This window comes from Myotis brandtii, unplaced genomic scaffold, assembly GCF_000412655.1.
Source record: "Myotis brandtii unplaced genomic scaffold, ASM41265v1 scaffold168, whole genome shotgun sequence".
NCBI lineage: Eukaryota > Metazoa > Chordata > Mammalia > Chiroptera > Vespertilionidae > Myotis > Myotis brandtii.
In genome coordinates, this window is record NW_005356173.1 from 3,450,398 (window position 1) to 3,474,716 (window position 24,319).

Sequence of the window (24,319 nt, forward strand, 5' to 3'; positions counted from 1 at the left end):
GGGCGGAGCGAGCAGTTATGGCTGCTCTCAGTTCCGTCCCCAGCGGCTCTGCAACCGCTGCAAACCTCGGAGAGAAAGCTGCCTTCCCACTTCTCCCGTTTGAGTCTGGGTCTCTAGAGACTCGCCTGGATCTGGAGCTCAGAGTCTGAAACTCTCTCCTGATTGAAAACAACAACCGCGCCCTCTGCTGCCGGCCCACTCCACATGCACTCCGAACCTTAGTATTTCACCTCTGCACTGCGCCTCCTCTGAGTCTAGGTATGGATTTCTCTTTCCTTCTGGTTGTAGAATCTCTTCTCAGCCAGCCTTCCTGTGGTTCTGGGTGATGTCCATTCCGTCTTTTAGTTGTATTTTTGAAGTGGTTGTTCGAGGCAACAAACTCTGGCGTTAACCTATGCCGCCATCTTGGTTCCCCCCACCTCTTATTTTTTTCAATATGAAATACTTCTAGTTGATATACAACATCCAGATTAAGAAATATAACATCAGCCCTGACTGGTTTGGCTCAATGGATAGAGCGTCCACCTGCGGACTGAAGGGTCCCAGGTTTGATTCCAGTCAAGGGCATGTACCTTGGTTAAGGACACATCTCCAGTAGGGAGTGTGCAGGAGGCAGCTGATTGATGTTTCTCTCTCATTGATGTTTCTAATTCTCTATCCATCTCCCTTCCTCTCTGTAAAAAATCAATAAAATAGATTTTTAAAATAAAAAAAGAAATATAACATCAAATATAAAATTAAGGCCTATCCTCCTCAAACTATTCCAAAAAGTCCAAGAGGAAAGAACACTCCCAACTTCTTTTTATGAGACCAGCATTATCCTAATTCCAAAATCAGATAAAAACACTACAAAGAAAGAGAATTACAGGCCAATATCCCTGATGAACATTGACGCTAAAATCCTCAAAAAAATATTATCACATTGGATCCAGCAATATATTTAAAAGATCATACACTTGACCAAGGGGGATTTATTCCAGGGATGCAAGGCTGATATAGTATTCCCAAATGAAAAACTGTGATATGTCACATAAATAAATTGAAAGACAAAAATCACATGATCATATCAATAGATGCAGAAAAAGCATCAGATAAATCCAACACCCATTTTTGATAAAAACTCTCAGCAACTTGGGAGTAGGGAGATTATAATAAAGACCATATAGGAAAAACCTACAGCCAACATCATACACAATGAGGAAAAAATAAAACCATTTCCCCTAAGAACAGGGACAAGATAGGGATGTCCACTTTCACCACTCTTATTCAACACAGTACTGGAAGTCCTAGCCACAGTGATCAGACAAGAAGGAAATATACGAGGCATCCAAATTGGGAAGGAGGAAGTAAAACTGTCATTATTCACAAATGACATGATATTATACATAGAAAATCCTACATACTCCACTAAAACACTCTAGATTTAATAAAGCCTGTGTAAATCACTAATCCTACTCCCCTTGTCTTGTTCCTGATCTTAGAGGGAAAATTTTCAGCATCTCACTATTATGATGTTAGCTATGGGCTTGTCATATACAGTCATACATAAATAGTTTTAAAACTATGAATTAAACTTTTTTCTCCAAAGATTTTCAACACCCACACATAGAACCATAGTGCTAGACCTTTCAACCATGGACTATTATTATAGCTCTGCAATCATATACTTCATTATTGCAGACCCTTTAGTTTCTAGTCCATCCAGATCCCATCTGCTAAATCCTTTATATCTCCAACATATTTAGTTTAAGCTCTCAGAAGAATGAAATTGCTCTTATCTCCTTCTCCTTCTTATGGCTCATCCCTTTTTAACCTTTGCAATTCATTGAAACTAGCATGTCTAGTTGGTCACTCAGAATTTCTAAAGCTGCGTTATATGGACTTTCGATCTATGAGCTCATAGTACCCTGTGTATATAGAACTTGTTTGTGCTTTCTGATTTCAAGCTTATAATTTCTAATTTCTCATCTCAATGGACTCCAAGCTTGCTGAGGACAAAAACATAAGTTGTTTTTGTTTGTTTGTTTGTTTTCATCTATATGTCCCGAGAAGCTAACACAGAGCTGAAACAGATCAAGAACTCAAAGCATGGCTTCCTCTAAATGATGGGCTTCTTCCCTTGGATATGTGCTCCCATAAGGCTGCAAATTTTTAAAATTTGAAAAAGCCATCTTTATTTTACTATAGTATTTAATTCGAGATCCTTGCTCATATCTTCCTCACACTTGATGTTTATTTGTTGGTTGATTAAATCAGGATAACAGCAATTAAGACTTCTATGTCCAAAGAAAGCCACAGGCAAAGTTATTGAAATACAGAGGAGAAATGTAAGGGTATACAAAACTGAAGTCACTAGTTTTGTCCAGCAGGCCAAGGCATATATGCAATATGGAAAATCTTAGATGAAGCATATGTTGTAGTTCAGTTCCTGTTGTGTTGTTCTAAGAGTGAGAGACCCACAATCATCCTTGAAGAGTAGCTAGAATCGGTAACAAGACCGCTAAGGAATTTGTATGTTGGCCATTTTCATCAAACAAGTTTTATATACCATTTCAATTTAGGTAGTTTATAATATAATATTCTCTTGTTAAAGATTATTTCATATTTACTATGACTAAAGGTGAAAAAAAGCTCTCAGATTAACAAAGTGGTTGTTAACACTACAGCAATATTGTTTGAAAATAAAAAACATGTAAATACATATGTAAATGTATAGGACACAAACCATTTTCCCACTGAACTCAGCTCAGATTGGCTTTATATTAAAACTAGAGGCCCAATGCATGAAGTTCATGCAAGAGTCCCTTCCTTCCCCCAGCTGCTGGCACCGGCTTCCCTCTGGCACCTGGGACCTGGGCTTCCATTGCAGCCCCGGCTTCATCCAGTCTAATTAGCATATCTTTTATTATTATAGATACACTGTACATTCCTGCTCTGTAATGTGAACTTCAGATTGTATATGAGTAACATGAAAAAGATTCAAAGAACAGCACAGACATATAGAAACTGATTATATCCTGAGAGGAGTTATTCTTTGCCTTTTCCCCCTGATCTTTTTCTGGCTTTACCAGTCCCTGGTCAGAACTCCAGACATGCAAGGAATTGAGTTATTATGAGTGAATTACTTGAGAATCCAGATAGGATAAGGACATGCAATCATTGGGCTAAGTAGGAGAGGGGTCTTTCTAATGTACTCATGTCAACATAATGAAACTGGGTAATCTTGAGACCCCCCCATTATTGCCAAGGAGAAGGATGCATTCACAATATTTCCCATATGTGTTCCAGTATTTGAAACATATTAAATTAGCTGTATTTAAAACAATTTACAATGTGACAATTTTTTAAAAAATTCTTGCCTGAGGATATGTTTTTATTGATTTTAGAGAGGGGGTGAAGGGGGAGAGAGAGAGAAACATCGATCAATTATTTCCCATACATGCCCCAATGGATTGAATCTGAAATATAGGTATGTGCCCTAACCAGGAATCGAATCCACTGCCTTTCAGTACAGGAGATGATGCTCCAACAAACTGAGCCACCTGGCCAGGGCACAATGTGACAATATTTAAATATGTGATTGCATGAGATAGATACTAAGCTCTCAGCAATTACAGAGGGCATTTTCATAACACACTAATCCAAAAAGAGTATTTGAAATACACTACTCTGTCAATTGTTTCTTTATGAAAATGAAATAGTGGCAGACAAAGAATTCAGCATCGATAGTAGTTTCTGTTTGCATTACACACATATCTAATAATGCATATTATATAAGCACACTGTGAATATAGGATTATTTTTCCACTATGATACTAGAAAATGGCATTCATATATGGAATTTAATGAACAAACAGAATTACCAAGCAAAATAGAGGCAAACTCATAGATAGAGAGCAGGCAGACAGCTCTGGTCAGGGGGCTTGGAGGGGAGTGATTAAGAGAGAGAGAGAGAGAGAGAGAGAGAGAGAGAAAGAGAAGAGAGAGAGAGAACTAATAGACATGGACAATAGTGTGGTGATTGTGGAGGTGGGGGTGCAGGTGGAAGAGAGCATAGAAGGGGTAAATGGTGATGGAAAAAATAAAATACTACCAAAATAAAGAAAATCTATACACCATAACCACCTTCTTTCTTCTAGATATGGGATACTTGCAAAATGCTTAACATCCATTTATGACTTAAGCTTTAATGGCTCCAAAGGAATCATTTCAATGTGTAATATGCAAGCATTAAAAAATAATTTGCAAGATGCATCATCAGTAATTGCTTTATGCCATCAATTGGAGCTTATGTATTACTTTTTATAATGCCACGACATTAAAAGTTTTAAATGTTTATAAAGATATATGTATATTTTTCAAAACTTTTCTAAGGTAGAATGTTATTGATGCAAAGAATAGTGTCAGATAATAAGGTAAAGCATGTTACTTTAACTTGCTCCAGATTTCCAACACCAATAGCTTTCCATCTTACTTGAGGTCCCACCCAACCCATCTTTATTACATCTCTGACCTCCACACCTGCTCTCCTTTCCTTCTTCCTCACTCATGGACCTCATCCTAAACTTGAACGATACCAACAATACTCCAGAGTTAGAATATTTGTATTTGCATCCCTCTGTCTGGAATCCTTTTCCCTAGTCACATGACTTGCTTAATAATGACCTTATTTATCTAAATCTGACATTTCCTCTGTGTTTAAAAATGCAATCCCCATACACATGGTCTATTCTTCCCTTCCCTGATTTAGTTTTGTCCTCACCATGATCACTTGCTAACTAACTAACTAACTATACACACACACACACACACACACACACACACACACACATATATATATATATACACATATAAAACTGTAATTTTTGGCTTATTATGTTTTGCCCCCCTAAAACGTAAGAATGTAAGCTACAAAAAATTTATGAATGCTTTTCACTCTGTGGTTTCCCCAGTGCCTACATCCATATCTGTTATAAAGTAGGGACTCAATTATAAATGAACAAGTGGGCTCTAAAACAAACATAGATAGCCCTTGAACACAAAGTTTTTTCAAAAAATGCTAAAACAGTATTTTCTCTTATATATGATCTTCTTAATAACATTTTCTTTTCTATAGCTTACTTTATTGTAAGAATCCTATATAATAAAAGGCTAATATGCAAATCGACTAAATGGCGGAATGACCGGTTGCTATGATGTGCACTGACCACCAGGGGGCAGATGTTCAATGCAGGAGCTGCCCCCTGGTGGTCAGTGTGCTCCCACAAGGGGAGCGCTACTCAGTCAGAAGCCGGGCTCATGGCCAGCAGACACAGCGGTGGTGGCAGGAGCCTCTCTTGCCTCCGAGGCAGTGCTAAGGATCCCTTGGGGATGTCCACCTGCCCGCTTAGGCCCACTCCCCGCTGCAAGAGGGTGCAGGCCGGCTGAGGGACCCCCCCCCAAGTACACAAATTTCGTGCACTGGGCCTCTAGTACAGCATAAAATCCATATAACATACAGCATATGTGTTAATCAATTGTCTATATTATCAGTAAGGCTTCTGGTCCACAGTAGGCTATTAATAGTTAAGTTTGGGGAGTGTCAAAAGTTATACACAGATTTTTGACTGCACAGGGGTCAACAACCCTCACCCTCATTCTGTTCAAGGGTCAGCTGTGTAAAGAAGGTGGTGCAAAGGGGATAGATACTGAAATGTGTGCAGGGAGGGGAAGTTTAGGGTCAAAAAGACCAAAATATTAGAAACTCATCAATATTAACAAATGGAATAATGTCATTACAATTATTGACAGGGAACATAAATGAATGACCATTTTTTTACTTGCTTAATGTTTCCTTTTATGAACTTTATTTTGTGTATATCAAAAAAGGGATCATTATCCTTTGGAAAAGGGTACGATTAGAATGCTATTCCATCACGAGTTAAAGAAAGAGTGTTCTGAAGTATTGCTACAGGGCAAGGTTACTGGTAAGGATTTAAAAAAAGTGGGGGGGGAATAGAATTTAAGATTCAGAGATTCTATGTCAAAGTCTGATTGTAACCTAATTTAATTAATGGATCTTTAATTAGGTGAAGGTAAATCTGCAGGCCTGGATATAAATGACAGTCAGTTTGGTGTCAGAATCGTGTCAGAAATGACAGAATTGCCCTAACCAGTTTTGCTCAGTGGATAGAGTATTGGCCTGCGGACTCAAGGGTCCCAGGTTCGATTCCGGTCAAGGGCATGTACCTTGGTTGCAGGTACATCCCCAGTGGGGAGTGTGCAGGAGGCAGCTGATCGATGTTTCTCTCTCATCGATGTTTCTAGCTCTCTGTCCCTCTTCCTCTCTGTAGAAAATCAATAAAATATATTTAAAAGAAAAAAAGAAATGACAGAATTACTCAAATATATTATAGCTGCTTTGCTGTATCAGAGGAACTAAAGGAAGGCAGATCTGATCAGGCCAAAGGTAAAACTGGAAATATCATTATCCTATAGAGAATAAATTAATGTAGGAGGCACCGTAACAGGATTTGTTTCCATTGATTTAAGAGCAGCTGGAAAGTGTTCAATGCAGAGACCTGTTGTTACAGATAAAGGGACATTATTGCTTGGTGGAGTTTAAGAGTTGGCCTCCTAGAATCTGCTCAGATCATCATAGCAGAGCAGAACTGGAATCAAAGTGATTTTAAAAAGTTCCTACATCAAGTATTTGTATCCTACATCAAGTATTTGTATTTATTTTTTTGTAAACTCGTTCTTCTATGCAACTAATATTTTTGAAGGCCCCGTACATGCCTATCGCCGTTCTAAGCACCTTGCATACAGCATTGAGAACAATCCCTGCTTTCTTTCCATCTCATGTGAGGAGACAGACGTAAAAAATAATTAAAATGTGCACTAAGTCAGATGAGATCAGTGCTATGGAGAAAAACAAAGCGGATGGGGAGATGGAAGGCAGCTGTGAGTGGGGCGTGGGCATGGGGCGTGGGGTGGGGGTGGGCGGGACTCAGCAAAGGAAAGGTTAGCCTTGGAGCAAAGACAGGGGAGAAGACAGAAAGGCTCCAGGAGGGACCTGGCTGACGTGTTGGAGGAGTGCACGGAGGTCAGTGTGGCAGGAACCCAATGAGCCAGGGGCAGATTAGCAGGGCCTGAGGGAGAAGCAACAAGGAGGGCTGGGATTATCAAGGGCCTTCAGCCATTTTAAGACCTAGACTTTTACTCCGAACAAAACCAGGTGCCAGGTGAGGGCTTTGAGCCGAGTATCAGAATCATGGCCACATTGCGATGCTTCCAATTCAGACATACACTGGTTTTAATTTAGCCACATCATTCTTACATCTGCTTCTCCTCTTCACACACTGAAATGCCCAAGATAATTTCTCATGCGCATTATCTCACCTGTAGAGCATTTCAATACCCGAGAATGCAGTGCCTAATTTCACCCAAAAGGTCAGGTTGGGGAGAACATTTGTTGACAAGATGAGGAGGAAGATTCTGCACGTACAGGATCCAGAGACTTAAGAGAGTGGAGGTAATTTAGGAAGGAGCAGAATGCTGTTCTGCTGGAGGAGTGATGGGCCCGAGTCAGGAGGAGTGGGAACACAGTGGGCCTCACTTTCCATGCTGGTGACATCAGAGCATCCAACAGGTACTCAGGCTATTTGTTTTCACTTGCAGGATATATCTTGAGTTTGTTTTTCTTTTTAAAAAAAATTCCTTTTCTACTTTGTTCATGTAAACAGAACTTAGGTATGAGAAAAGGGTAGTGGTCACTTTAAGAATTACTCTACTTAACTCTGTCTACATCAGCTCCTGGAAAATACCAGTGAAAGTGTAGCTCAATTATTTTCTGGCATTGGAGGGAGCATTTGCATACTAATGACCCATTGCTGTGGCATTTTTCTCCCCACAGAGGACAAAGTGTGGACCATCGTGTCTCACGATCTACAGATGCAGACCACGGTGGTGGGCTACACCCCGGAGAAGTACTCGGTGACCCAGCTCGTGTACAGCGCCTCCATGGACCAGATCAGCGCCATCACCAGCAGCGCCGAGCACTGCGAGCAGTACATCTCCTACTTCTGCAAGATGTCCAGGTTGTTGAACACCCCAGGTAGGCTGCCCGTGGAATGTTACTTTTAATTATGGTCTCAGCTGGTGCTTAGAATTGCCCAAACAATCCAACAGGTGTGGCTTGCTAGCATAGAGCCCAGAGTGGAGAATGCTGGCAGCTGTGAGAAAGTAAAATAGAATGATGGTCTTTGTTTCCAAAGGATATACTGGAAATATCTTTACCCCAAAAGCCATCTGTTCTGGGGTTCTTGGCAGACAATTGAACATGTTGATAGGAAAGTCAATGCCTCCAACTATAGTGTAAGAGTGGGAATAAAGGATGTGCTGGGATTCAGAGAAACAGTGGCTGGCTCCGCCTTGCTCTCCCCAGGTGTGTGACTTTAGGGGAGTTCATTGAATTCATTCCTTAGTGCCCAACGTCTTTTCAGTCAAATAGGGATCATGATGCTTATTTCAGGGTAATTGTGAGGATCTAATGAGGTTATTATTATAGGGTTTGATGCACTTAAGGACTTAATAAATAGCAAATAGTATATTGATTATTTTTTTTTAATATTAAGCAATTTTGGAAGTGACATTATGTCAGAGACCAATGGACTAATCAATGGCTAAAATCATGTTGTATCAGAGCTGGCGTTGTAAGGAGTAACTTACAGAGAAGAATAATAAGCAAAACAGTACACGATATTATGAAGACTTGAGTGTTCTTTATGTCCAAAGTCTAGTGCTAAAATTACAGATGAGTGTAATCTATGAACTCCAGAAAAGTAAAATAGGAAGACAATTGGTTTAGGCAGTTAGAGCATCCGCTGTTGGGAGAAAGAGAGGATTGTGGCAGAAAGGCTCAAGGCTGGTGAAATAGCATAAGCAAAAGTCTAGAAGAGAGAACATGAATGACCTTTAGGCCATTCTGGGAGCAAAAGCAGAGTTGGTGTTGAAGAGCAGTAGTTAAACTGGTTGGAGAGAAGAACTGGAGGACACAGATGCCATGCCCTGGAGTTGGGATTTCTCCTGAAGGCCAGGGCTTCTCAGAACGTCATGTGCCTTAGAATAACCTCCAGAGGCGAATAAAACGGACTGCTGGGCCCCCTTCCTGAGTCTCTGATTCCGCAGGTCTGAGGAGTGACTTGTGAATTTGCATAGGTAATGCATCCTATGCATTGGATTGTGCCCCCTCCCAATTCACAGGTTGAGGTCCTAATGCCCAATGTGTATTAGAGATAGAGCTTTTTGGAGGAAATTAGACATGAGGTCTTAAGCCTGGTTTCCTGATCTAATTGGATCGGTGGCCTTTTAAAAAGGGGAACAGTGAGCTCTTTCTCTCTTCATCATGTGAGGACATATGAGAAGGCCGGGAAGAGAGCTGTCATTAGAAATCAAACTGGCCAGCACCTTGGTCTTGGACTTCCAGCCCCCAGACCTATGAGAAAATAAATATCTTGTTTAAGCCAGAGCCTGTGAGGTTTTGTTATGGCAGCCCAAGCGGACTGATAACAGTGAGTTCCCAAGTGATGCTGACATTGCTGGGTGAGAGACTGCTTTTTGATCCTGTTTCCAGTGCTAAGAAAAGTCAACCAAGGACTGTAAAAATCGAGGGTGCTAGGCACAATGAATGAATCTCATCAGCTTGTCTGCACTCAGTTTTATGAGTGAGGGCTCCTTATTGAAGTTTATTCCAAGATTTCCATCAGTTGGTCTCCAGTTCTGGGGTGAGGATGGGGATAAGGGGAAATTGCTGAAGAGAAAAATAACTTGGTACCATCCGCTTTATTTTCTCCCCTTCTATTAAACTCCAAAGTGAACTTTGACTTTTTCAATTTTGTTTTGGTGGTTAAAAAACAACCACACACACAATGCAACTTCCAAATGAGTTTAACTTACAGTTCAGACACCAGGGGAATGAGGTTGGAGGTAAGAAAAGCAATTTGCCTTTAATGCTTTGGTCTTGCAGTTCATTCCTCTCTTCCCTCGTTGAGACCCTCTGTCCTTGCCCCCAGCCACCAAGCAGCCTCACTCACTATCACCCTCCTTTTCAAAACACAGGGCATCCAGAACATCAGAAGAATAGGATAAATTTGATTTTAAACAATGTTTTACTTACATTTCTAATAATAAGCTAAATAAAACTTCAGCTTCAAGACACCTTTTCTGAGGAAGAACTACTAAGCTGAAATTAAGAGTTAGTTGTTAACAATAACGATTTTTTTAAAAAAGTGAATTGTTCATCTGAACAATAAACACACTATGTTCTTTGTGTTTTCAGATATGTGTAGGTTATTACTCTACTTAATGAATTGACCTTGACAGTCAATTTATCATATGCTTCTTGCCTTTTGGTACTTGCCTCTAAGTATCAAATTTTCACCCACAGTGGTACTTAATATTTACTGATTGGAACGAAATGAAAAATATATAGTTTTAAATGTTGCCTCATCCAAACTTCAGGCAGTTGTTTTTATTATTACTATTTCTTAAATCCTCACTGGAGGATATGATTATTGATTTGAGAGAGAAAAGAGAGAAACTTCATTGTGAGAGAGAAACATTGATCAGTTGTCTCCCTGAGGTGCCTCGATCTGGATTAAACCTGAAACCTTTTAGTGTATGGGACGATGCTCCAACCAACTGAGCCACCTGGCCTGGGCCAGGCAGTTGTTTTTAAACAAGTATGTACATCAGAATTTTTAGGTAGCTTTTCAAAAGTGCTGATTGCCCAAACTGAGTTGATAGTACTTGTTTGGGCCCATGAATGTTTGCTTTCAACAAACATCCCTGGGTAATTCTCTGCAGGACATTAACAAACCATCTTTCATTTCTGCCCTGAAGGTTTCTCAGGTAAGATTTTAAGGTGTCAGTCCTCCATGTGGGAGAAGATTAAAGGGAATATTGGGACATGTCTGGCCCATTGGAATAAAATGTCATACATAATTATCTGCTCCTTCAGCTAAAATAAATTGGCATAGTAGTACTTTTTAAATCTTTTTCATAGACCAGTCTCTAAATATTGTAAAGTGAATTTCAGCCTGCCCTTCTGAGTCATTTTTTCACATTTTCAATTTTTGTGTTCCAGGCTCACTAATCTGTAGAATAGCTCAGGCAAGGAAAAGGATTGGTTGATATAGCAGGCTTTCTTGTGTTGTTGTGTTCTGTATATCCTATATAATAAAAGCCTAATATGCTAAGTGTCTGGTCATTCAACCAATTAAAGTGTAATCTGCTAATTTTATGCTCAGGCTGCTCAGCTGCTCACTATGACTTTCACTGATGACCAGGGGCAGATGCTCTGACCAATAGGTTAGCTTGGTACTGGGGTCTGGCTGATCAGGACTGAGTGAAATGGGCTGGACATGCCCTGGAGCCCTCCTGCAGTCCCTCCCTGGCTGGCCAACCTCCTGCATCCCTCACTGGCCCCGATTGTGCACCAGTGGGGTCCCTCGGCCTGGCCTGCGACCTCTCACAATCTGGGCTTAGGGTCCTCCCCTACAAGGGCACGAATTTCATGCACTGGGCCTCTAGTGTCCAAATAAGAAAGAACACAATTTAATAAAAATATTTAATTTGCTCTTTTAGGGAGCTGATGTTGTTATAATTGTTTTTCCCTTATTCCTGGTAACATTCAATTTTAAATATCCATTTACTCATTCTTAACTAAGACTGAATTATATTGCAACTTCTGTAGTAGTACTTGTGACATCTGTTGGAATACAAAGCACATTCATTATAGTCGTGGCAATTAAAATGAATATCAAATGAGTTTATAATAGCTACGCATTTAAAATGTTATTTTTTTTCTAAGAGTCTTACTCAAAGACTGCAGTTGGGACTCTATAGTTTCTAATGATATTTATGATAAAGAGTTGATTTTGTATGTATATGGACTCTTTTATTTTGATAGATGTTTGGTTGTGCCATACCATTAGCTAACAAATGTAGAATTACTCATTATTGATTTCTCACAACTTTTAAAAGGATAGTAATATATGACTTTCAATGTTATATCTTCTTTTTATCACCAGAAAATTTAAAAATGGAATCAATTTTAAGGTAATTCTTGGTCATATCTGTTTCTGCAATGTAGCTATTAGTTCAGTTGTCCTTAACCAACTTTATAGAAACAATACAAAACTATTTTCTTTCACAGAATAGTCTACAGTGGGGCCTTGACTTAAGAGTTTAATTCGTTCCGTGACGGAGCTCATAACTCAAATTACTCGTATGTCAAATCTTAAAGTGAACAAGTGAGACACGTGATGCTGGGCTGATGTTGTGGCGTTCACTGTGACGTTCGCTGCGCCAACTAGTGGTGGGATATCTGAAGCTGGCTCATAACCCGAATTTTAGCCCGCAATTCAAAGCAAAAAATCAGCCGAGAGACGGCTCGTATCTCGAAAAACTCATTAGTCGGGACACTCGTAAGTCAAGGCCCCACTGTATTTGGAATGAGAAATACTAATTTGGGAATGGAGAAATTAATTCTACCCACATTAATGCTATCTAAAACCCACAAAAAAGTTAGCATATCATATTTATATTCCAGGAATTACAAATGTAATAATATCTGAAGTGATGAAAGGTAAGAATCATTAAACTATGAAATCTACTTCTGACATAAAAACCCAAGAATTTGAATTTGATAAATTAGACACCAAGAGAAAGTTTCATTAGATCCCATTTGAGTGAAGTCTTAGTCAATAATCCTAATGCTTTTAGATGGCCAAATATTTATCTGTATCTCAACAAGTCCCACACCTGCTTTTAAAATGCTATGTGTGTACCTTAAATGCACTGAGTCATGTATTCATTTTACAAATCATTACTACTTAAGAATTTCCTACTGAAGTACTTTTTCCCTACATATACAAAGATTTATTTAATTGTGGAGGTATAAAATTTCTATTTTCTATTTTCTGATGATATTTACTATTGTTTTCATTGCTTTACAGTGTCTCATTTCTTTTAATTCTCAAAATAGTCTAGTTCTCATCAGTCATAGTTTTATTGCTTCTTTTGTTGAAAGAAGCAATATAAATTATCCATCCTTTTGGGTGGTTTATTATTAGATTTTGTATCTATTGAAAAGGAGTTATGTTCACAATTTTTGCCTGTAAAGTAAGCTGTGTAAAATTCAATATACTTTCATGATACTAAACTGTGATTTAATGGCATCCAAAAGACAGGAAAGCATGACTCTGGCATTATAACTTATAACCTATTTTTAGAAAAAAAATTCTAAACTTTGGCAAAGTGAATTTTCCAAGTCTGTGTTATGCATTCTAAGAAACCATGATGTTTAACTTTTGAAACAACATAACTAAAAACATGGCCCAATTACAGCTAAAGAGTAGCATTTTCTTTTTTTTTTTTTTTTTTTTTTTTTTTCACAAGTTGGGGACGCTCACCTTCGCTTTTTTTTTTTAATTAAATCTTTATTGTTCAGGTTACATCATTACATTGTATCTTTACCTTTTTCTTCTTCCTCTTCTTAAAGGATACCTTTCAGCATTTCGTATAATACTGGTTTAGTGGTGATGAACTCCTTTAGCTTTTCCTTATCTGTGAAGCTCTTTATCTGACCTTCAATTCTGAATGATAGCTTTGCTGGATAAAGTATTCTTGGTTGTAGGTTCTTGGTATTCAGCACTTTGAATATTTCTTGCCATTCCCTTCTGGCCTGCAAAGTTTCTGTTGAGAAATCAGCTGACAGTCGTATGGGTATTCCCTTGTAGGTAATTGAGTCTCTTTCTCTTGCTGCTTTTAAGATTCTCTCTTTGTCTTTTGCTCTTGGCATTTTAATTATGATGTGTCTTGGTGTGGTCCTCTTTGGATTCCTTTTGTTTGGGGTTCTCTGCGCTTCTTGGACCTGTAAGTCCATTTCTTTCACCAGGTGGGGGAAGTTTTCTGCCATTATTTCTTCAAATAGGTTTTCAATATCTTGCTGTCTCTCATCTTCTGGCACCCCTATTATTCTGATGTTGGTACGCTTGAAGCTGTCCCAGAGGCTCCTTACACTATCTTCGTATTTTCGGATTCTTTTTTCATTTTGCTTTTCCGGTTGGGTGTTTTTTGCTTCTTCGCATTTCAAATCTTTGACTTGATTCTTGCGCTCCTCTGGTCTGCTATTGGGTGTCTGTATAATATTCTTTATTTCAGTCCGTGTATGCTTAATTTCTAGTTGGTTCTTTATCATAGCATCGAGGGTCTCATTAGTTTTCGTGACTCTCTCCTCAAGTTTATTGACAGCTTCTAGCACATTTTTGCAAGCCCTCAAAATTGCGATTTTTAGCTCTATATCCTCCATTTCTGTCATGTTTTTTTGTCTCCGCATTTTTTATGCTTTCTTGGTGCACCCCCTAGTGGTCTTTGTGCGCAGTCTTGTTCTAGTTGAGCCTTGATTGTTGTAGTTAATACTAGAGGGATTTGACCACCAGGCCGACTGGCTGTGTGAATCAGCTGTGTCTGCCGCGGAAAACTTCTGTCCTCTGGGGAGGTGCTAATCTAGCCTTTGCCTGAGGCGATCTGGCAAATGGCTCTGCGCAGGGCTTGGGCGGGGCGGGCTCAACAGGGCGGGCGGAGGGAGCCGTTATGGTGCCCTCAGTCCTGTTCCCAGAGGCTCTGCTTCTCAGAACCCCCGGAACCGCTGCAAACCTCGGAGGGAAAGCTGCCTTCCAACTGATGCCAGACACTCCCGCTTCTCCCGTTTGGGTCCGAGTCCCCAGCGATTCGCCCGTATCTGGAGCTCAGAGTCTGAGACTCCCCCCTGACCGAAAACGACAACCGCGCTCTCAGCCACCAGCCCGCTTTGCGCGCGCACCTCCGCACCTGAGTATTTTCCACACTGCGCCTCCTCTGAGCCTCGGTGTGCTGTTATTTTTCCTTCTAGTTGAAGAGTCTCTCCTCAGTCAGCCTTCCTGTGGTTCTGGGTGATGTCCGTTCCGTTTTTTAGTTGTATTTTTGAAGCGGTTGTTTGCGGCAGCAGTCTGCGGTGTTTACCTATGCCACCATCTTGGTCCTCACCCAAGAGTAGCATTTTCAATAAATGAGATTTATTGTGACTAATCAGTGTATTAACCAAAATATTAATCATTTAATTAATTATTGTGTTAAATAATTGTACTAAAATTGGAGGATACAATTACATGGGACAAGCAAGGAAGATAGTAATAACTAAGAGGTAAAATTAGAAGATTAAATCTAATGTTATTTCACTCCCAGAGAATTAGAATTTTTATAGAGGAAATATTCTGTCAAAAGGGACAGAATAGTCACAAGGAGAATAGTTAAAGGCTATTTCACACTACGGATAAGAGTTGATGAAAGCATGAACTGGAATCATGGATGAGCGATTCAATCAACCACATATATTTATTATTTCTTGTGTATCAGAAATGGTGATGTATAAGCTGAGAAGTGAAGGATTCATATGAGTTAACTAAGAAAAACAAAGTCAGGGGGAATTGTAGATAAGAGATGTCAGAATGTGCAGTGATTCTGGGATGAAGGTCAAGGGACACAGTACTTGGAGGAAATGGAGAGGTCAGAAGGGCTGGAATAGACAATGTGAGAGAGAGAGTGGAAGGGAGACAGGGGAGATCAGAGCCTCTGCATGATGGTAAGGATTTCACTGGAAGGCCAGGGCAATGATTCTACGTATGGAGGATTCTGGCAGTTATGCAGAGAATAGAATGGAGGAAAGGCAGAGCTGGTATGAAGAGACAGACCTTTGGCACAGTGACTCAGGAGTATAGATGAGACTAGACGGCTGGAAGGTTCACTGGGAATTAAGAGGACAGATTCCTGTCTTTAAGTTCAGATAGTAGAGACTGCAGGATTCATGATTGTTTATATGTGGAGTAATGTTAGGGAAGGGGAAAATACAATCTTCCCAAGCACCCAGGAATAAAGATAAAATGGATGACTGTGAACAGTTGTAATGCCTCCTTAAGATGACTCTGGGGTTCATGGGAGGAGCAAGGAAAAGAACAGAGGGAAAGAAAACACCAATATGAAAAAGGAGAGGATACAGCTAACTAAGGGACTTAAAACTAATGATCAGAGCAGCAGGAAGAGCTTCAAATTAGGGAAGCCTTACAATGGGGAAGCTAAGAGAAATGAGCCCTTAACAATAAACAAACAAGTAAAAAGCAAACAAACAAAAAACAAGAAAACCGAGATGTGGTCAGTGGTGAGAAATCACAGACAGGCAGCTCCCAGCCTTTGGCCTTGGGAGGCCCCTGGAGTGTCCTGTTGGTGGGGTCTGGTGGGCAGAGCCACTGAACAACTAATGAGAAATGGAAACAGTATGTGAAGGTTTTCAAAAAATTTGATGCGCCCTAACCGGTTTGGCTCAGTGGATAGAGCATCGGCCTGCGGACTGAAAGGTCCAGGTTGATTTCGGTCAAGGGCAAGTACCTTAGTTGCAGGCACATCCCCAGTGGGGGGTGTGCAGGAGGCAGCTGATCAATGTTTCTCTCTCATCGATGTTTCTAACTCTCTATTCCTCTCCCTTCCTCTCTGTAAAAAATCAATAAAATATATATTTTAAAAAATTTTGATGCTAACAGGATGGCTAAATACAGAATTGCTAATAAGATGGCAAAGCAAGCATTTGGGATTATTTTTTTATATTTTTAAGGTTTATAAATGGAGGAGGCAGTGGAGAGAATGAGGTTAAAGATATAAGCAGAACCGGAAAGAAAAGGCCCCAGGAGAGAAAAAGACTATGGAATTTGGCATGGTTAATATATATATATAGTAAATTTTTAAAAATGCTCTTCTGAGAAGGGAGATAAAAGAAGGGGTGCAGATTTTCATTAATTTCTATTGACCAATAACATTCTTGACATTTTATCTCATTTAATTATCAAAGTTATACAAAGTAGATTTTATTATCTCCATTTTGCAAGATAGGGCTCAGAGAGGTGAATAAATTCCATGAAGGTCATTATACCTGTAAGTGGGAAATGTGCATCTCTCTTATCTTGAACTTTTCTGAGAAACTGAGAATGCATGGAGGCCAATGCCCAGTCACCAGAGTGAGGCTACCACTAACCGAAGCAGGGACTGGACCATCCCATCTCTTCAACCACAGGGAAGAACATTTTCATTCCTGTCATTATTTTCTGTCTATAATTAGAAGGGCTCTTAGCCAAGTGACCTTTAGTCAAGTCTATTATTTCTAATTAATACATTAATCTTAAGGTAAAATTGTTGATGATAGCTTGACTTCGACTAATCGGGTACTTCCTTTCCTGTTGCCAATGTTTTGAGCTTTTGGGTGAGACTTTGAGGAACATTGACTTCTGTAACTTGATGACTGTTTTTATTTCTGCAATTAAATTTTGTGAGTGCCAATGTGTAGCTTAGTTTTTGTAATGGCTAAAGTGGGAGTGAATGGAAACTTTGAATTGATACTATATCACTGTTGCATTTGGAAATTGTCTTCTCATGTACCTAAATCAGAAATATTCATATTATCTTAAAAATTACCACTTTTAATGACATCACCTATTTGATCAGATTTTGTAAATTATATTTAAAAATACCTCTTCCAAACAGGATACTTACAAAAAGAATCAAAGTTTTACTATAAAAATCTGTTGGAAATATCTAGAGTATTAGTAAGAAGTTGTTATTCAGTGAACATTTATTGAATACAAAATACTCTTCTACTAGACGTTGTGAGAATACACGGAAGGCAAAGATTACTTTTTAAGTAGCATTTACCTTAAAAAAATAGTCTTTTTACACAAACAAACAAAAAACTTTAAAAAATTTGTTTGAGAGAGAGAGAGAAAGAAACATTGATTTGTTGTTCCACGCATTTATGCATTCATTGGTTGTTTCTTGTATGTGCCCTAACAGGAGATGGAATCCACAACCTTGGCATATTGGGATGATGCTCTAAACATCTGAGCTACCCGATCAGAACTAGATTGAAATTTTTTAATAATAAAAAGTCATTTTGTATATGACCTTTAAACAAACTGAAGGGATTTTTGGTGGTATGTCTTGGATAAAAGGTGGAATACATTTAGAATTCCTGGTGATTTCTAGAAAATTTGTTGTGAATATTTTGCACTGGGTCATCCCTCTTCCCCTATTTACAAAGGTTACATCTGGAGGGAATATCAGGAGTTTTGGGGAAGCTTAGGGAATGAAATTAGATGGGGATTTAGTGTTCTGTTGGCCAACATTTCAGTCCGGATTAAATCAGAGACACAGAACCAGTGAAAGATACATTGAGATTAATTGCATAGAATTGGTTCATGCAATTGTGAGGTGTGGCAAGGCAAGCTCAAAATCAGGAAAGGCAAACTGGGACCCTCAGGAAGCAGCTGAGGCTACTGTCCACAGAGAGAATTTCTTCAAGAATACTCAGCCTTACTTTAAGTCTTCTCAATGGATTGGATCAGGCCCGTCCAGATTATCTGGCACAGTCACTCTCACTTATAGTCAACTGAGAATGGCCTTTTAGCACATCTGTAAAATAGCAACATCTAGATCAGTGTTTGGTTGAATAACTGGATGCTGTATCCTTGCAAAATTGACACATGAAACTGACCATACCAGCCAGCTATCATTATTTTTTAAATGCACAGCTGAGAAATTCTAGAGTAGCGATGATTTATTCCCTCGGTTGTTCCACACGTACCTCTCTATGTCAGCATAGACAGGTTAGATTGACCTGTTCAAGGTGTTGAGGGAGCTCTCTTTCTCATAACTCTTCATTTCTGGTGTCAGATCGCCAAATAAAATGTCATTTTATGGTTGTAGCAATGGCAATTTAAATGAATCCAAGAAGTTCAACTTTACTCAGGAAGATAAGTCAAAGACAAAATTTTTCCTGTCTCTGTTGCTTCAAAAAAATAAAAAAGTAAATACCTTTATTGCACATTTTAACCACGATGACCTATGTCCACCAGAATATGACATTATTAACTTATTATTGGCTCAGAGTTCTGCCTAAAGGGAAGCATCTCCATTGATCTGATTAAGAACGTCCTATACCCATAACCTTAGGAAAACTACAGAATAGTCTATTACCCCAACAACATTATTTTGCAGTTTATTTTTTTCTCTTACAATTGAATCAAATCCCATCACCATGCAAAGTCAAAGAAAAGTTAAAGAAACTCAGCAAAATCAAGTTGAAAAAATAATTTTTATAGAATTGTATACGAATGAAATAATACATACACTTTGTTTCAAAGCCAATATGTTTTCCAATATGTTATTTTCCCACCAGTAAAGGATCAAACGTCTCTAAAATACTAAGTCACTAAATGGCAGCTGGAATCTAAGCTGTTGCTTTTTCCTACAGTTTACCAAACCAGCCACTGGATGGTTTTTATGACAGTGTGTAATGTTGCAAAGTATTAGTGGGCTAGCAATGCCATGGCCGTTTCAGCCTTTGTCTCCTATCTTCAGTTCTCTTAATGAAAATGATGACTTTTTCCTCTTGGTATTGGATCTGGAATTCAGGCTAAATATATTATCTTCTATATAGTTAGATAAGTAATATTTAAAAATAGTGATTTCCAAATTAGTTTATGATATAAATTAAGGGAAAATGGCATTAACATTAAGTGCTTTATATATATATATATTTTCACATTCAGTCCATCCCCAAACTTTGTAAGTTATATGTCACTATTTCCACTTTATAACTGAAGAAACTTAACTTTATAAGGGTTAATTAACTCACTAAAGAAAAAACAGTAAATGCAGTGTTGAGAGTCCAAACAAAGATTAAAATCTAGGCTTATATGCCTCTAGACATCATGTATTTTTGGCCAAATGTTAAAAAATGAAAGAAGGGAAAGAGAAAGGGAAGGAGGGAAGAAGGAAGTGGAGGGAGGGAGGGAGGGAGGGAGGGAGATAGGGAGGAGAATAAAGAGAAAATGGGGCTGGCTACCTAATAAGGTAATCAGTTTGGAGATTTTTCATTTTTTCTAGACTGCAGTATTACCTACCATGTGCTTTCAGCATAATTAAAATGAAGGGTGAGGCATTTTTGTTAAGAAATAGGCCAGAAGAGACTTTTATAAAAGCCTCATTTTGACATCCTACCTTTTCCCCCACAATATTCCCAAATTAGTCCTGATAACTATATTTTTAAAAATATTGTTTAGATGACAGTATTTTTGGAACCATATTGAAAAACATTTGATGTGAAAGAAATAGAAAACATACCTTTCTTTCTATAGAGCACTTGACTTTCATGTTTTTTAATATCAAGGTATTTCAAAGAGAGCAGCTGCATTGTATATTGATGAAATAGAAAAATGTTGCAAAAGGTTATCCACTTCCTTTCCGACATAAAATATGAAAAAAAGTTGATGTTTTCTTTTTTCCTTTTTTTGATCTTTTCAGAAGAAACTTGAATACTGAAGCCTAATACATTCAACCTGCCCAATGCTGCATTCTTACCTCAGCAATTTGCTGTTGACAGCTTGTTTGGAAATCTTATTAGAATGAGGAAGGAGATGGCGAGGTCTGCCAGTGGGTGATAGTGCCCCAGGGGCAGGCCTAGGACGCTGACATGATATCTGTACAGATTTATTCTCTTGGAGAGAGCATTGCTTTCTATCAAAATAATAAAGTAACTCTGTTTGCTCTTGTAAGTGGGAGGTAGAGAGGACAGGAGAGGTGTCTCCATGCTGGGTAACAGGAGGGAGGGGACTTAGTATACAGAGTGCAGGTGGGGGAGGATAAGGGGACATGGGTAGGAGGTAGATGTTAGAAGGAACATGCGGTCCAGCCAGTGTGGCACAGTGGTTGAGCATTGACCTATGAATCCGGAGGTCATGATTCAATTCCCGGCCCGCGCACATGCCTGGGTTGTGAGTTTGATCCCCAGTAGGAGGTGTGCAAGAGGCAGCTGATCAATGATTTTCTCTCATCATTGATGGTTCTATTTCTCTTTCCCTCTCCCTTCCTCTCTGAAAGCAATAAAAATACATATATTTTTTTTAAAGGAACCTGGGAAGATACATATCACTCTGTGGTACTGTCCAGTGAGACTGTTGATTATATTTAGTATTTCAGAATTTTTATAAAATTGTATTAGCCCAAATGTTAAAATCAATCCATCTTCCTTCTTAGAAGGCAGCCATGTAAAGGTCTTTAGAAACCAAAAATAAATTTTTTTATTCTGTTTCATTTCAAAACATCAAAATGGTGATCAAAGCAACAGAATTAGGGGGACCAATATTATGAGATGTTCAAGTCTACTAAAGAAGCTTAGTGCATAATCACAGACAGTAGAGGTTTCAGCTCTACTAACAGCAGTTACGAGTTTGCCTAAAGAGAGCTTGTATAACAATTTGTAAGGTTTTAAGGTAAAAATAGGAAGTGTTAATGAAATAATGTTAACCAAAGCAGGGAAGTACATGTCTGTGTTCTTTCCAAATGAGTAGTCACATAAACTTCACAAACAACTACAATTTTTGAATCTCCGAAATAATAAAAGGAAGCCAAAAGGTGAGTTAATATGCTATGTACTTTTAAAATTAATATTTGGCTTTATGGTGTTTTAAAATAATTGTTTTTATATATAAGTATAACCAATATCTAAAAATACACTGGAAACATGATAATGAAGATAGTGACAATGACCAGTTTTCTTCCTTCTGTTCATAGACATTTATTCTTTTTCTTCCTTCCAATTTTGGAATAGATACTGTTCATATTAAGCAAAACACCTACCACATATGTGTGTGTGTGTGTGTGTGTGTGTATATAATTAATTTTCATCCATTGGGGTATGTAACAGTGCATATGGCCCTGTGATAATGTAGTGTATCTACATGTGTTTAAATTTCTCTCTCTCTCTCTCTCTCTCTCTCTCTCTCTCTCTTTCTCTTTCTCTCTCTCTCTCTCTCTCCATGATGCCAAAACAACCTATCCAAGCAGAATTCCTCTACTCAAACTGTCCCTGAAATGAGAAACTAGCTAGTTCCAACAGATTTCCATTATATGTGACACAGAATTCTGGAAAACAACACTGTCCAGAGCTCATTGGAAATACAAACAAATCAAACTACTTACGTGAAATACGGGTTTGTTCTTAAATTTGAAAACAGCATTTGTGGGGAAAATAATCAGGCTTCAAACAACTAAAAGTTGACTGGAATTTACTAAATTGTTAACTACAAGTGAGTTGGAGGTTAAAAGTGACAGAGGCAGGAGAAAATAAAATTAAATGTAACTTGATACCATACTGCTGAAGCCAGAGTATTTTACTGAGAACAGATACATATTCAGTGCTAGGGGTTGGTTATATTCAAATATGGGAGATAAAGATCTATGGCAACATAGACAAAAATATGAATAAAAACTCACCTGGGATAAAATAGTCTAGAAATAAAAAATCATTTTTAAAAGATAAACTGGAATTTTCAGTATCACTCAGTACTGCTGTTGTACTATTTTGAGTATCATCTCAACACAGGGACAATGCAACACAAATAAAATGTATAGAACATGTGCGGGTATGGTTTCAAGACATAAAAAACAACAATGATCTGAGGAGGACAAATATAATTGGGGTTATATATGTAGGAGAAAGGTCTATAAAAATGAGTCCTTGAGAAAACAAAAATAATGTTGAACTGCCTTGGAAATTTCATTTTTAATGAGAAAATAGAAAAACAAAGAAATTGGGCTTCACTTATATGAGAGAGGATTTAGCCGAGATTTTATCTAAAGCGGCTTCTTCGGATAGTGTAGATGAAATGCCTCAACGTTTCAGAAGGGGAAAGGAACTTAGCGCACCCCATCCAATTCTGGAGGCTGAAATTACATCACATAGGGAAGTCTTGAAGCCTGTCTCTCAAGATACCTGACATTACCTCTAATGAGTTTTCTGCTGTTCAAAGTCAGATTCTTTTGATAGAACTTGATCTATCAGCACACTCCAGTTTGATCTCAAATATAATCAGAATCTGCAAGATTGAGCTCTACAATCAAAATGTCGCTGTTCTAATTTAAAATGAGAAGAGCAATTGCTGAAGGGATAGGATGGTCTGGCTGGTACATTCTAAGCAGACGAGATGTATGGAGAGCCAAATTACACACCAGGATGCCAGTGCATCAATTTATAATGAAAAAATATATAATGCTGCGGGGACTGGAGACGCGTTCTCCACCCTGCCAAATCTCTCCCTGTAGGCTGACCATGCGGGGAGCCAAATTAGAATCAGATGCCTGCTTCTTGAGCATGGAATCAGAACACCAGGAGCAGATGATGGTTTGGGAGTTAAAGGGAATAGACTCTTTGGACCATGAAGCCCTCTTTGTTTGGATGTAGTTGGATACAAAGTACATCTTGCTTCCTCTGCTTTGGCCTCCACATTGCCCTGTCTTTCCAGCTTCCTCCTGACCCCATCCTTTATTATTTAGCTCTGTTATATTATCAGTCAGGTTACAGTGGAGTTTTGCTGGCTTGGGAGCCATTTAGTCTCTTTGTGCTCATTGTGTTCCAATCCTTTCAGTAAGTGTTGATATTTTAGTTTAACTTGCAGGGGACACTTTTATCTTTAAAATACTTCAGCCCTGGCCAGGTGGCTCGGTTGGTTGGAGTATTATCCCATTCTTCAAAGGGTTGTGGGTTTGATTCCAAGTCAGGACACATACCTAGGTTGTGGGTTTGATCCCAGGTTGGGGTGCATCCAGAGACAACCGATCAATGTTTCTCTCTCACATTGATGTCTCTCTCTCTCCCGCCCTTGATCTTCTATCTCTAAAAACATCAATAAACATATCCTCCAGTGAGGGTTAATAAATAAATAACATACAGTTCTTCGGTTAGTCCCTCAAGCCCCCAACATTGATGACCTAGGACAACAGAGAACAGAGACAATTACTTAAAGTTCTTTCCAATCCTATATTTTGTGGGGAAAAATGTTTCTAGTGCTATATTATTACACACAGATATCTGAATTTCCTTTCCAAAGAATAGGAAAAACAAAATGAAAATTGTATAGACTTAGAAGAGGAGGCCTCCATATAACTAAATCTTTCATACTTTGTTTTTTTTCAGTTCTGAGAAGGGGAAAAATGATAGGTGTTTGTATTCACTTCCAGGACACTTGAATTTTGGCTCCCCAGGGGGCTGAATGAAATATGCAGATGTAATAGTTTGCTTCTTAGTAGCTTTTATAGATATTTTGATCGTTTTTTCACATTAGAGCCTCCAATTTGGAATGGGCTGTGAGAGGAAGAAATTTGCTCAGAAAAAAAAAAAAAAGTCTATGACATGTGA

At 38.7% G+C, this 24,319-nt stretch overlaps 1 protein-coding gene across 1 annotated transcript in view; it reads left to right on the plus strand.

Moving 5' to 3' along the window:
- CNTNAP2 (contactin associated protein-like 2) overlaps nt 1-24,319 on the plus strand; it is a 1,278,915-nt gene that overhangs the window by 668,493 nt on the left and 586,103 nt on the right. Inside the window, exon 13 of the mRNA XM_005862840.2 lies at nt 7,895-8,095. Within this exon, the coding sequence (XP_005862902.1) occupies nt 7,895-8,095 (201 nt within the window). The remainder of the gene's footprint in view (nt 1-7,894; nt 8,096-24,319) is intronic.